The following is a 14,980-nucleotide window of genomic DNA, read 5'->3' as shown; positions in this document are numbered from 1 at the left end:
AAGGAGGCAAGATCATATGATGACTAAAAGAACCAGATATCAATCACACAGGCCCCCAGCTCCAACCCTGCTTTCTCAAAGATTTTCAGCATGGCAGCATTCAGGTAATTTAATTTTTTACACTTCTCCAATTTGAAACAAAACAAAAACCAAGTATAAAAATACTTCCCAGTTGCCTGCCTAAAAGGTGCCACTCAGACAAATTCAGGTCTGCCCATTGCTTCAGACATAACTTTCTTTAATGATCTTTAAAAACCAATGCAAGCAATGTAAAAACCAAACCACACCTCATCACTTCTACAAACACATTTCAGTTAAACAAAGGAATACAAAAGCTTTCATTAAATGTCCTTCCATCCCAGGGGAAGATGTTAAGCTGCCCAGGGTACCTTAAAACATTGTATTTACCAGTAAGCCTCTAAAGTTAGGCTCAGTCTAAGCAATTCCTCTAATCTAGAATTTTGTTTGCTTCTATGTAGGAAAGTAGTTGCTAAGTATCTTTAGTCTACAATTTATGCTTCAAATTGGAACATAAAACATGTAAATGCCATATATATGTTTGCCAGTTTTATTAGTGTCTCATCTTGAGAGCTTCATTCAAGTAAGTAGCTATTCTGAAGCCACCAGAGACTCATACTAAGGACTACTCACATGAGTGAAAATCTGCATAAGAAAGCCCTTAGTTCATAGTCCAAGAATTTAAACTGTAGTTAAAGGTGTCATGGGAATTACACCACCATTTTAATTAAATGCTGTAAGATCTTGCAGACAGACTCAAGATTAGCACCATCTGTTTTGGTTACAGTGTCTCATTTCACTACATCATCCTCACGCAGCAACGAAATATCATTGCACACTCCACTCCAGCCCTTTAAATACCAGATAAAAGTTATGTCATGTTGATACACTTGACAAGGAAGGAAGGACAAAAGGACGAGGACAGGAGGACTGAAAACTACTCTGTAACAATGTGTTGCTTGTGGGGGAGGCAAACACCATCCCCTCTGGCAGTGAAATAAAGTATTTAGTAACATCTGCCTAAGCCCCTGTCAAGTGAATTGAAGGAATAGAGGAGATTGCTTAACTAAAAAATTCGTTTTCTTCACAGCTTTACAGACTGTTTTTACACCCTGAGAGAGGCTCCTATTCCCACAGCTCAACTGAGCAGTGCCAGCACCTGTCCACAGACATTCCCCATCTTTTCTGCTGGGTCTGAAGATCTCTGGGGTTTGAAAACCCTCAGCAGACTGACCATCTCAGCCCTGCAGAGCCTCCTGAAATCAGATCATTCCCTGAACTACATATTAACATTCTCCTCTTCATGCTTTCCATTTTAAAAAAATCAAGGAATGGTTTGTGTTCCCTTCCCTCAGGGCTTATCCCTTCTGCCCCTGTAAGAGGGAGGGATCACATGGCAGTGCAGAGGCTTTGCATGCACTGAATGAGCTTCAAAAGGACATTTCCGTGAGGCCAAGTATTGCCATAACTGCACAAACTCCTCCAAACTTGCTCTGAAATCAAGAACAGACAAAAAATAGCACAACAAAAAATAGCTAATTCTGAAATGAGTGTTCCATGGCAGAAAAACACCATGCCATGGTTTGTGCTTCAGAGCCCAGTGCTCAGCCTCAGCCCTCTTAGTATGCAACTGAGCAGCAGCAGAATGACATGTTTGACTTTAATCCTCTCCCTGCATAAGCACACAGTCAAGTGGCTGGGAAAAAAGGGATAAAGGGCAGCCACTAACAAGCTTTTAAAAATGAAGGATGAAAAAATTACCTTTTTTTTTTTGTTGTTGTTATTCCTTGGCTCTTAAAAACAACATGAAAGTGAGCATGCCAGTGCATGCAGCCCATGTGCCTAGAACAGCTTTCTGCCAGATAAATCCCTGCAATCCATGATGTCTCTTTCCCTCATGTCCCCTGGAACAGATTATCTAAATGCCTCTAACTCCAGAGCTGTTTGTGACAAGCAACAGTGTCAAGGCATTTGTGTGTCATCTTTTACCTTTGCAAGTCTCAGGAAAGGATTTAGCTGTAACCAAAATCCTATTATCAGATATCTCCCTGATGGCCTTCTGTACCTGGGGACATCTGAGATCCCATATCACAGTATCTAAGACCAGCAAACCAAGGCATTTCTAAAATAATAGATTTCACATTATTAAAAGCCACAAACTAACAGCACGAGCTCTTATGCCTAAAAAGTAAACAGCACTGACAGAATGAGGTATTTTTTCCTCTTTCTCCCCAGCATGAGGGTGACTTTGCCCATGTAGGAGAGGAGGCAGCCAGAAAGATTAATTGCTTCTTTCAAAGAAACAAAAATCAGACCCATCTCAAAAAGAATTTGAGGTGGCAACCAAGTACCATCTTTCCCAGTGGAAAATATAAAAGGACTCCAATACTAATGCTCAAATTTCAGCAGCTCTGGCAGATGCAGGAGTTACCAACAAAGGCTTTTTGAGTGCCAAGCATAAAAGAAAGAGCAATCTGGTAAAAGCACCCAAATTACTGATATGGATCCAAACCCTCGCAGAATTTCAAGGTTAAATACTAAAGTAGATGACTACAATCAAGCACAGCAGAAGGAAAATGAGCACACACTGACATACTGAAAGAGAAAGTATCTTCTTCCAGTCCACTGCAAAAACAGGTTGACAAAACAAAAACAAATGTGAGAAATTCTTATGAAAGAAACAGAAGGTGACAAAGAAATTGAGGCCATTATAATTCATCTGTAGCTCTACACATTCATCACAAACTGCAGCTCTTGTTTCACATCATCAAAACCAGAAGAATTACAGGAATGGTCAAAAAATATATATTCTATCCATCCAAGGATTAAGTCTGGTTGGTTTACAAGAGGGAAACTGAGGTTCTCTAAAGAAGAGCTGCTGGTTTTCTGCCGAATTAAATTAGCAGAACACGGACTCAAACCAAAATGAGGCAGCTGAAATGTTTGTATCAGGATAAAACCTTATGTTTAGAATTTGTCTACAAAACATCTACCTGTTTCAAGAAACCTCTCAACCAAATACACAGAGAGCCTGGGAGATAATTCAAGAGAAGTTCAACTACATCCACTTCACCAAACTCGGCAGGCCAAACACTGGCCACCACTGAGACAGGACACTTTGATGCAATTATGATTCCACAACACTGTTCCATGCCCCTTCATTTAGCCAGGTACCAAGAGGTATCTTGGAAATCTCATCAGCACATAAAGCACTCAATGGTCACCCTCAGAGCTGCCATCTTCAGCCAGGACCCAAAGGCCACCTATAAAGCAGCTATAGTCATTCAGGACTAACTGCAAAAACTCTTAAAATCATTTAAAATCAATAAAGAATTAAAGAGGATATTTTTGCTAAAAGACCTTTGAGTTACATCAACATCTTTTATCTTCAGTGAAGGCTTTGGTTAGCAAATCTGCAGCCCTTAACCAATCCAGCAAATTCAGAACATGGTCCCACGCTGGTGCCTGGCTCGGCAGCTCCCCTTCACTGTCTAGGCTGTAACCCAGTCCATCAGAGATGGGAAAGGATAATGTGATAAGCAAGGCTGGAAGCCAAAGGGCTGAGACTCAGCCATCACTTGAAAAGATACTTTCAAGCCTAGAATATTCAAGACATAAACATAAGGAAACAAAGATGGCAGCAGCACTGTCCCAGGTCAGCGCGGCAGTGAGACTCACACACACGTCCTGCTGCCTCTTTCTCCAACACAGCCACACAAAATGGGAAGCTGCTGTGCCAGAATCCCACCACCAGGAGTGAGAAAGGGAAACAGGAATGCCAATCTGCACAACCAAACCGAATAGACAGGAATCTGGGGTTCAGAGGAAATACAAACCCTACCCATGTCCAAACATCTACCCAGCAAAGCCATGGCAGCCAAAAGTAACAAGGCATGACTGGGTTTGCTTTGGTTTGGGTGTTATTACTGGGAAAAGGGGAAGAAGAGGACTTGATCTTGGAGCTCTTTTCCAATCTTAATAATTCTACATGGAATGAAGTTTACCCATGGCAGAGCTGAACATTTACCCCTGTAGGCTGTATGGAAGCACACAATGCCTGGAAGCAAAATGCCATCTCCAAGACAAAAGACAGAAGTAATTGAAGAAATTCTTTTCATATTACCAAACCCTGGGTTAAGGTAGTGATCCACCCCACAGCTCAAGTCACAGACACTATTTTACAGAAAGGCATCTCTAAGTTCTCCATCTCTTCAGACAGTTTCTTCACTAAAGAGAATCAATTATATTTTAACTTCTGAGAAGATGGTTGAGAACAGATAATAAAATGGACACTACCACTGCAAACTTCAATAGTACACAAAAAAAAAAAAAAGCAAATAAAGATGGAACTTGCCAGCAGCCAGAGTATCCCTCCCTTGTTTTCAGACAGGGTGAATGATGAGGCTTGCCTTATTTCTTCAGAAAGACTCAGAATTGACTGCCTATTTTCCAAATCTAAAAAGTCCCTTCTTAGAGAAAGCTGGACTACAGAAAAGCAGTCCAACGCATGGAAAAAAAAAATGACAAAAGCAAATCTGCAAGAAAACAAAAGAATTTTCTCTGTTCTTCCCAAATTTGACTTTCTTTTCTAGATTTTTTTTTATACTGAAAGAGGAAGGAAATGTCAAACATCAGAGTCATACAATGGACTATCAGCTGTTTCCCAAACCAAGTAATCTGACATATGGGCAGAAAGAAATGGGGGGGGGAGGGTGGGCTGGAGGAAGTAACAACCCGAGCAGAGTAAACTTTGGCACAGTGAGTTAAAGACTGCGGTTCCGTTTCTTCCATTACACAAAAAGCTGCACCAAGGACTCGGGAACATTCCTGTGCCCCACATCTGAGCAGCACAGCAGCTCCCACAGGTTTACAGCTGTGTCCATCCCTGCCCAGCAAAGCTTGGTTTGAACCCGCGTCCATCCCTGCCCTGCACACCTCTCCCTTCCCAAAGGGGCCCAACCCAGGCTCCTGCTCCGGGACAGAGAGGCAGGAACAGCACAGGAATCCCATCCCCCAGCCCTGGATCTTAATCCCTGTCCTCATCACTGACACCCAGCAATGCCCAGCTTGGCAGGAGCCGCCAAAATCCCTCAGCCCTTCAAAACCCACCGCCTGGAGAATCCTGGTGTCTGAATCTTCTGTAATATGGAAAGTAGTAAATAAAGCCACTACATGACTGGTCATGTACATTCACTTTGCCAGCTCTCTCACTGTCATTCCTGCAAAGACAAGAATCCAGCACCTCCTGCCAGAAGAGAATTATGGAAATTCACAGAGAGCCCCAGTCAAAATTTTATTAAAATACACACCGAAAATTAAATAACTAGAAACACTGGGCTAAAACTGAAAGCAGTGTTTTCAGAATAAAGTAATTTAACCAATTCACCTTTTCTCTCAGCAAAAAAATTACTTTTTTGTAAAAATACTTGACATGGCCACTACAAAATATTCCTGGAATTAATTTTGTGTCTCATCAGAGCCGCCTACAAATCCAGTAACCTTCTAGACATACATGAAGTGAGACTCATAAAAGTCCAACACTAAGAGACTGCAGCTATATTAAACTAGGTTTGAAAACTTCTTAGTAAATCAGAGACTCCTATGAGTAAAAAGTCAGGAGTTTATAATGTAAAAACCCAAAACATTTTGAAACTTATGCCTCATAGCTGTCAGCTATGAACGCATTGTTATCAAAAACTGGAAGTTTGCCACTGCTTGATCAAAAGGTAAAGAAGAGTTTTCCTTTAAATTTTGTTTTCAATCCTCTGTTCTCACAAAATATTGTATTTTATGGGCAAATATGGAGTCATAAGAACAGGCAACCACAAGGCCCTGACCACAGCATAGCTCTTTTAAAGCTAAAAGATGAATGAAATAAAGTTTTACTGAACAAGCTTTAAATTTCCTTCTCTAAGACACAGATTGTGGTTACAAAGCCACTTTGATCTCTGTTCAATCCATGCCACTGCCAAAACGTGGTGGGGAGAGAGGAATGAGGGGAACAGAGCTGCCTTGGGAGAGAGAAGGGGGAAAAGGTTTTCACTGGGTCAGCTCCACACTCCAGGCTTAAATATGAATTTATGGACCTTTCTGGAATCACCAAGGCATGGAAGAAAGGTGAAGGGGGAAGAACAAAAATGAAAGGGGGGGGGGGGGGGGGAACCAAATTTTTTCCTCTGAAATTATTTTCATAAACAAAAATACACTAAGCTGCAACAGTGGCTGATTAAAGAAAGCTGAGCTAAGTGACTCACAAGAAGTGATACAGAAATACATGTGTCACGTCTTATTATTTTTGTAATAGAAGCCTGGCCATTTTTCTCCATTTTCATAAGCTGATTAAATACATTCCTTAATATAGGGACAAGGTCATTGTGTATGTTTGAGCTCATCTGTGTTAAGTCACATAAATGTAAATATTGCCTCAGGGCACCTTATACAACAGCATCACACAATAAAATTCCCCATCTCAAAGAAACAAAAGTGAGGATGCCACTAAAAGTACTAAAAGCTCCAGCCACATTTCCACATGCACTACTGCAATTCTGCTCATGGATTTAGCCACACATTACTCAATGAGAAATAACGTATTTTTAAAGATTAAAGTAGAAAGTGAAAGTCAGAATCCATCAGTCAAAATTAATGAAAATTCACAGCACAAGCCAAAGGAAAGACTGCTTAAATCTTTTACACTTGTGAGTAAGGCAGCTCCTTACTACATGAGGAAATGCTGAGAACCCTCCCAATGTGAAAAGCTAAACTTCTTCCTTGGTATCAGAGCGGGCTCTGCTCAGCCCTCGTTATCATTCTGCAGTGTTGGGATCACACAGCTCTGTAAGGAGCTGGGCCACAGCAGGAAACAACACAAGCTGTCATTCCCAGTATCCCAGTCCCCTTACCCCTGCACTGTGCGCTCACTCCGCTACTGTGTGCACAGCGAGCCCAACACCAGCTTCTAGCCATATTTTGAGGTCTGCAGAGCAGAATATTTTATTAGCTGGTTTCTCTTTAAAGCTACCAGATGATGTCAGGGAACTCAAGTAAAGAGGATCTATTTTTAAAGCAATACTTTGAGCTCAAAATGAAAGCAGTGGAACAGCCTGGTCTGAGGAACAAAGATGCCCCCATGTAAACACACACTCCTTATAAGCAAATCTTCTGGATTTGGGTTGGGATCTTCTGTTGAAAACACTTGTGCACTTTTAAAACTGGCAAGTTAATACTAAAACAAGCATGTTTTAAGTCAGAGCAGTATTTTTGCTTATTATTTGTGTTACTATGGCACCAACAAGATGCAAATGCCACCGTGACAGACTCTACACAACGAAGTGCACGACTCACCCACAGAACAGTAAATGAACACACACAGACTCCAAAGTTTTGTATAAACTACACTTGTCAGCCTTAACAACAGTGGGAACAGCCCAACCACCTATCCAGTGTTACTGGGTTGTCCAGAGGATCCCACACAAGCACAGGAAAAGGGGTTTTATAGGTCTGTGGACATCAACTGTCACCTTCCACAGCTACCATGGGTCAACTAGAAAAAACCAAATGACATACATTTATAATGAGGTGATCCTGGCATACACTGGAGCCAGCCCTCAAGGAAAAATAAAAGGCAGAGAGGGAGCAAGTATAATAGCAGGGAGACAATGAAGGCATGCAGCAAGGTGCCAACCATTCCAGCCACCGGATGCAAGAAAAAATTTGTTGGTGCATCCCTGCTTCGATCAGAGCAAAACCCAAACCCTGACAAAAGTGTGCTGCCACAACGACAATGCAGAAGTGGACTGGGGCAGGTGGGGAGGTGGGTGTAATTCCACAGAGAGATCAAGGAAAATGGAGACAACAGGTGCACTCTCACTCAGTGAACAGGAAGCTTCAAACCAGCCCAGGTGTTCACCCCACCACAAAGTGCAACAGCCCCCTAACACTGATGGGGTTTGGTATTTAAAAGCAGTGCATCTGCATACACACATATCCTTTCATGTAATGCTTCTGAGAACTAGATAGATGAAAAAATGAAAACAAAATCCATAAAGATTCCTTCTTCATCTAATGACCAAAGTTACTCAAGTTAACACTCAGCAAATACATCTCATATGCACCACACTTATTTTTTTCCACTGAAGATCAAAACCTTCAGTTTCTTTAGATTTTCTTCAAAAGAACTGCATTGTCCAGAAGGAAAATAATAGAAGAAAGGATTAAAAAGTTCTATCTGTAGATCTTTCTTTACTCTTTCATATGAGGAAGCACTCTCAGAAGAAGGCAAAAAAATCCAAGATCAAATGAGTCCGGGTGGGGAGGGTGTTTGAGAACTGGGGTTATGATGTCAATTCTGTATTAAAAATGTAGAAAAATAGAAAAATCTATTTCCAGATAGTGTTACAGTAAATTAAAATTCCTGTTCCTAAGGTGTGGCTACCTAGGGTATTTTTTAATACATAACCCTGATATTTGGGTATTCATTTTTTTTTGTGCTGATGTTCCCAACAGCAATCACACGACTGGACTCACAATGCCACCAGAATCAGGACAGAGTCTCTGGGGAAGGATTTCCAGCCCCAGGACGTGTACATTCACAAGATACACAGGATTTCAAGGAAACCTCACTCAAATATTTCTTAGTGATTAGCTTGGGCACACTTATTCGGAGCTGCAAATGTCACTCCTGCACCCCACCCCCCCCATTTTCTTTGAGAATATTCCCAAAAGGTTGGTTATCCAACAGATCCCTGGAGCTGGGCACACTGGCTGAATGTCACTGTCCCAGTCTCTGCAAATCTGGGTCTGTGCTCTCTTCAAACCCTCTCCCTGGCACATCCCATTAAACTGTCAAATACTCTGACAGGACATAATAAAAACCTACCACTGAAGTGATTTAAAACCCGAAATAATCTTTTATTAGCAAGAAGTGAACAAGCTTTCTAATGTCATCTCTCTACTTCTGTCCTGTTACCTAATAAAACTCAGGATAAAGATAACTAGAGAATCAAATACTTTTGCACAACTTGAGAGGTTAATTCCATTTCTTAATTATTTATGCATGTAAATTCACACCTACATAAAATTCCAAACAAGCAAGATAGACACTGTGCAGCGCTGAACATCCAGCAAGCCAAAATCCCAGCCCACTGCTCGGAGCACTGCATTTATGAAAACACGACAACCAAGGACTACGGGTTAATTCACTACTACTGAAGGCATTGAGCAATCAACATTTACTATGAAGTCCTTTACTGACAATCATGCAACACCAAGGAATAGCTCACAGCAGCCTCTGCAAACTCCACTTTCTGTTGCCATGAAGTGCCTTTAGGAGAATAAGCCAAATGCCACCTCAGGTTGCTTTATTCCTTTTATTTTATTCTGGAAACATCACTATCAAAGGGGACAGCTTCTGTTCCTGCATGTGAACTGCAAAAAGCAACAGCAGCAACAGCCTCCACTGTTTTTAACTTTGCTTTTAAACAAGAACAAACATAATTCCCACTGCCTGGACCTTTCCAGCAGTGGGTTTCTGTAGGAATGCACTTCTACAAGAACATGGGACATCTTCCATAGCAGCTTCTATAACCTGGTCTCAGTTCCCCAGAACACAGTCGCGTCTGTTCCAGCAGGAAGATTCCTACAGTACCAAATCTTTCTACCCCATGAAAGCTCCTCCAAATTTCAGGTCATTCCTGACACCCTTGGCTGTACTCCTTCCAGCTGCAGTATATCCAGTGTTATTGAACTTCACCTGAATTTCCCATGACCAAGTAGTGCCTTTGGATCCACCATGGCACCAAAGCCTAGAGAGCTGAGGAAACATCTTCCTGAAAGCCCTTGCTGTCATATGAGTAACCCTTACTCACAGGAAAAGTCAAATTAATTTCAGTAAGACTACTTTTATGATTAAAGATTATTCACAGGAAGACTGCTTGCCAGCTGAAGCTGAAGTTTTAATACAAAGCATATTACCTCAGAACATTTTGTCTCTAAATAGTTATTAGACAGCTCTTAATTAGTATTTAAATAAACTGGCCCATACAATGGCTTATTAAATACTGTTTATCAAAACAGACATTTTTTTCAGAAGCAGCAGCAGACATTTTGACTACAGCAAAAACAGACTGAGGATAAATATCATTTTTCCTACTGCTGTGCTAGGAACAGCAAATTCAGACAGAAAGTGTATTTTTAATGAGCAAGGCTATTATACTTAGCAGATTAAACAAGTTACTATTTGAGGAGTACTCTGATAACAAAGATGCAAACTGGCCCTTCCATCACCTTACCGGGAAAGGCTCCACACTTTGAGCAGGACTGGGGATATCTGTGCAGGCTGGCTGGGGTTTCTGCCTGCCAGAGCACACCAGCATTAACCCATTTTCCAGAGTGGCGCTGGATCCCCGCGCTGCTGGAGAACGCCACAAACGCTTGGTGCTGCGAAGAGCTGCAGTCCAGAGGGACATTCCATGGAACCCAGCTCTGCCAGCACAGCACCTTCCCCAGCACCTGCAGTCAAAGGAAACTTTAAACCCTTCACTTCAGACCGTGCCCTCCCCTCAGGTGATACATTCCGAGCCCACACCACTGAAGGCTTCCAGTTTCTGGACATCACTGATAAAAGAGAATCAGTTACTAAAAGCTTTAAGAAAACATTACCCATCAAAAGATTTAGAAGCAGAAAAGGCTCCTAACCTCTCTAGCGTGTCTATAGCTGACAGAAAAATAGAAATCCTGAATCGCTAAACCAACCCAAATCCACCACAGCAACCAGACAGAGCTGACACAGAGCTCTGGCTTCTGCAGGGCAGGGAGACAGCATTCCTGCTTCCACAGAACAAATGTCTGTGGCAAGAAATATTATTTAACCATGAACAAACAGTATCACGATAGACTATAATTATTTCTGAACTGTAATTCTCCAGTCACGAACATCACTTTGTGATTCACACACAGAACAAAGCCTGCAGATGAAAAACCCCCTACTTCTAATAGCAGAATCAATTTTCAAAATATTTGTAATATACCTCACTGTTAAAGATTGAATGGATTCCCACCAGTTAGTGGTTTAGATTTTTTTCTGTTACACTGAAAAAGTAAATGATTAGCAAAAGTTTCTCTAACTACTAATACTGTAGCTTTAACACTTCATAAATTTTGAAATGAATATGACAATCTGAGGTTAAAGGGTCAGTGGTGCTGGCCACATATTTTCAGTCAATGTTTCCGTTTTCAGTATCTTTCTCTGCTACATAAATCCCAAAAAAACCTAACACAATATAAAATAAATCTTCCTAATAGTTTTCATATAGGCTGTGTTTTAAAAATACTACTACTTTAGTCTCTTTTTTTTTGGTAGAGCCAGAATACAATAAAAACAGTTTCATACACAGCACCACATTAAGGCACAGATACCTCCCACAAAATTACATGGGAGATTAAAGGGTTGCACATTAAACTCATTATTATTAAAGCCACTTGCAAAAGAATTTTGTTTAACTTATTTCAGTGATATTACACACCCATTTAAAATTGAACATTTCCCTAGCCTAGTCAGGTGGGAGAAAAAAGCAACCAAACCACAATAACTGTGAAATAGCTTCACTTTATAATTTATGCTAATTGCATGCCAACAATTATTTTTACCAGTGACAGATTTGCAGATTGCAACTGCAGGAGAAGTTCCGCCTCTCCAAACACACACTCCAGTCTGCATTAATGAACGGGGACTTCACAACTCTGTGAGGAGCAAATCCTCCACTGCCTCCCTTCCACAATCAGATACGATTGTTCCCTTCATGCTTCCCGATTTATTTTCCTCCCTGGCTAAGAGCAGCGTAGTCAAAATCACCATAACAATCCCCCAAATCACCTTTCCTGCATCTCGATACACAGAGCACTGCTACATATTTATAAATATTACTACATGCCTTCAAACAGAAGCACCGATACAAACTTACATAACGTAACAGTTCAATAAAAAGCCAGAGTAAGAAATGTATCATTCTTACAGAACAAGCTCTTGGGGCAGTTTTCTAGCAGTGGAAGCCTACAGCTCTTGTTCCAGATTCTTAAGAGGTACGAGCAAAATATACACCAAACATATGTAGATTAAAAAAAAAAAAAAAAACAAACCCTGAGACAAAATAACAAATATACTACAATAACGTCAAAAAGCATAAAACAAAGAGCTTGATCATTTGCGTTTCTATGTAATTTCCCCTTTTTTCTCTCCTTATTCTCATAAGGGAGCTAAAAACAAATCTCTTCCGTTCTATCAGAAGAACATATGCACCCACCTCCAATTCTGGCAGAGCTCTGCTGCGGGGAGGGGGCACCCACCACAACCCTTTCACACATGCTACCCCCAAAGTTGCATCACAAGATTTTAACTCCACCACACCACGCACCGAAGAAGTCCCTCCTCCCCTCCGACATTATCCCTGTAGCACTGGAAGGCTCCCGATGATCCAGCAGCCCTCTCGCTCACTCAGCTGTTGCCCAGCCAGAAGGGATAATGTTCCCGTGCGTGCCAGGTAAAATAAACCAAAGTATTTCCGAATGACTTTGCCATTACACACAGATTGTTTTCGTATTTTAAATTTAAATTGCCGATCTATAGCCAGCCAAAACTGATACCATGATTCCTGCAACATTAAACCACGCAATCCACGTCGGAAGTTCCCAGTGAGATGGGCAGACAGCATCTATGCAAACAATCCGGCACACTACTGTCAGCCGCCGGTGCTCTTCAGAGAACAAAAAATTAAAAGGTTTGGTTGTTTTTCTTTTTTAACCTCTCGCCCCCGAGCACGATGTGTGCAAAGAGGAGAGCAGGCTGTAACAGCAGCTGACACGCCGTCACAGGAGCCCAGAGCTAAGTCCGACAGCCGATCACACTACATGAGCGTTCGCTGCTGCTGAAATGGCGTTTGTCATTGTGAGAGGAGAGAAAACCCCCCGGTTCGGTGGCACAAAGCGCACAGGGCACGGAGTGCCAAGGGAGGCGGGGAGAGGAGCCTGTTTACCCAGGGAAGATGGTCGTGCAGGGGACACAGAGCCGTCCCCTCCCCGCTCTCCAGCTGCGAGCGCGATACACGGACCCGCAGCAAACCACGCTAAGGAGCAAAATAAACACGGGGACCGGGCCGGGGGAGGGGCCAGCGCAGGAGCAGCCCCGGGCCCTGCCTATAAACCCCCGGCAGCTGCTCCCGACCGGCAAACCCGGCGCGGAGCCACCCCCGGGCGCCCACCCGCCCGCTCACTCACCAGCGAGAAGAGGTTGGAGTGACAGTCCTCCAGGCTGGCCCCGTTCGCCACCCAGTTCGCTGCCGCAGTCATGATCCTCGGCGAGCCGGGCCGCCACGGCGGGGCATGTCTGGGGGGACGGCCGGGGGGCGAGGGGCAAGGCGGGCGACCCCCGGGGCGACCCCCGTCACTGCCCGGGGCGGCCGCCGCGCTCCGGCCCCTCGGCCCCGCGGGGCCCCGCGGCCGGGAGGGGACGCGCCGAGGCCGGGGCGGGCGCGCTGCTCCTCGCTACCCGCCCCCGCGCCGATAATCCTCGAGCCGGGAGGCCCTTCTCCGGTGCAAGCGGGGGGGACGCGTCCCCCGCTCCTCCAGGCCGGGAGAAGGAGAGGAGGAAGGGGGGGCCCGGGGCCGCCCTTCCGCGTCCAGGTGCGGCCCCCCCCGGTCGGGGGTCGCGCGGAGGGCGGCGGGTCCGTGCGGGACGCGGGGCGGGCGAGGCGAGGGGGGGTCCCGGTCCCGGCCCCGTGCGGAGGCGTCGGCGGGCGGGGGGCGCTGTGTCCCCTCCCCGCCCCGCCCGGCCGCCCCTCGCTGCTGCCGCCGCTGGCTGTGCGTGGATGGTGTTTTCCTCCTCCTCCCGCTGCCGGCGCCGCTGCCTCGCCGGCGCTGCCCGCGGGGTGACGGCGGTGCGGGCGCGGCCCGGCCCGGGCAGGGAGCGCTGTCCGCCCGCGCTGTGCCGGCCGTGCCCGCAGCGGCCGCAGCTCCGCGCCCGCTCTGCCTCCTGCGCTCTGACAGCAATGGCGCCCGGGCCCGCACCGCGCCGCGCCATTGGTCCGCGCCGCACCACGTGATGCGGGCCCAGAGGCGGGGCCCCGGCGCCCGGGCGCCTCCCGCCGCCGCTGCGCTGCGCCCGCCGCCCGCTGGGGGCGCTCGGGAGCGGCGCGGCCGCGGGGGGTCCCGGGCGCGGGTCCCGACCCTCGGAGCGGGAGCGCCGACAGACCGACAGACCGACCGACCGACCGGCAGAGAGCGGCCCGGGAGCGCCGACAGACCGACAGACCGACCGACAGCGGCCCGGGAGAGCCGACAGACCGACAGACCGACCGACCGACCGGCAGAGAGCGGCCCGGGAGCGCCGACAGACCGACCGACCGACCGACCGGCAGCGGCCCGGGAGCGCCGACAGACCGACCGACAGAGAGCGGCCCGGGAGCGCCGACAGACCGACCGACAGAGAGCGGCCCGGGAGCAGCGCCAGGCTCTCCCCCCAGAGGTGGTCGGGCACTGAACGGGCTCCCGGGGACCACTTGAAAGTCACAAGTACCACAGGACATAAGAAACCCAGTGTCTTACTGGAAAATGTGAAACAGAGTTTCACATTGCGATGCTACAGGTTTACTAAAGGTGTTTTGTTTGGGTTTTTTTTTTCCCTAAATAAATAAAGAACGGGATAAGGAAAGTTACCATTTACTGTCTCTGAACCAGACAGAATTCTCTTATTAGCTATTAAGAAAAAGCGGAGAGAACAAACGTGCTCCCCAGACATTTGGGAAAGGTTTTCTTTTTCTTCGGGCGCTGCCCAGGCTCCCCAGGCAGCGGGCACGGCCCCGAGGCTGCCAGAGCCCCAGGTGCGCTCGGACAACGCTCTCAGGAGCGCACAGGGCGGATCGGGGTGGCCCTGGCAGGGCCAGGAGCTGGGCTGGATGATCCTGGTGGATCCCTT

General features: G+C 45.6%; 1 protein-coding gene across 5 annotated transcripts in view; it reads right to left on the bottom strand.

Moving 5' to 3' along the window:
• Positions 1-14,017, bottom strand: part of MED13L (mediator complex subunit 13L) — a 170,909-nt gene extending 156,892 nt beyond the window's left edge. The window contains exon 1 of one of the 5 annotated variants that reach the window (XM_068208888.1): positions 13,285-14,017. In XM_068208888.1, coding sequence (XP_068064989.1) covers positions 13,285-13,356 — 72 coding nt within the window. In that variant the 5' untranslated portion in view covers positions 13,357-14,017. Of the gene's footprint in view, positions 1-10,299; positions 10,497-12,654; positions 12,967-13,043; positions 13,203-13,284 lie in introns of those variants that run through there. The other 4 variants (XM_068208892.1, XM_068208890.1, XM_068208887.1 and 1 more) reach the window with 4 other exon arrangements.
• Positions 14,018-14,980: the final 963 nt, after the last annotated feature.

This window comes from Anomalospiza imberbis, chromosome 18, assembly GCF_031753505.1.
Source record: "Anomalospiza imberbis isolate Cuckoo-Finch-1a 21T00152 chromosome 18, ASM3175350v1, whole genome shotgun sequence".
Classification (NCBI taxonomy): domain Eukaryota; kingdom Metazoa; phylum Chordata; class Aves; order Passeriformes; family Viduidae; genus Anomalospiza; species Anomalospiza imberbis.
The sequence above is the reverse complement of the archived record's forward strand: the minus strand, read 5'-3'. Positions and strand labels throughout refer to the sequence as shown.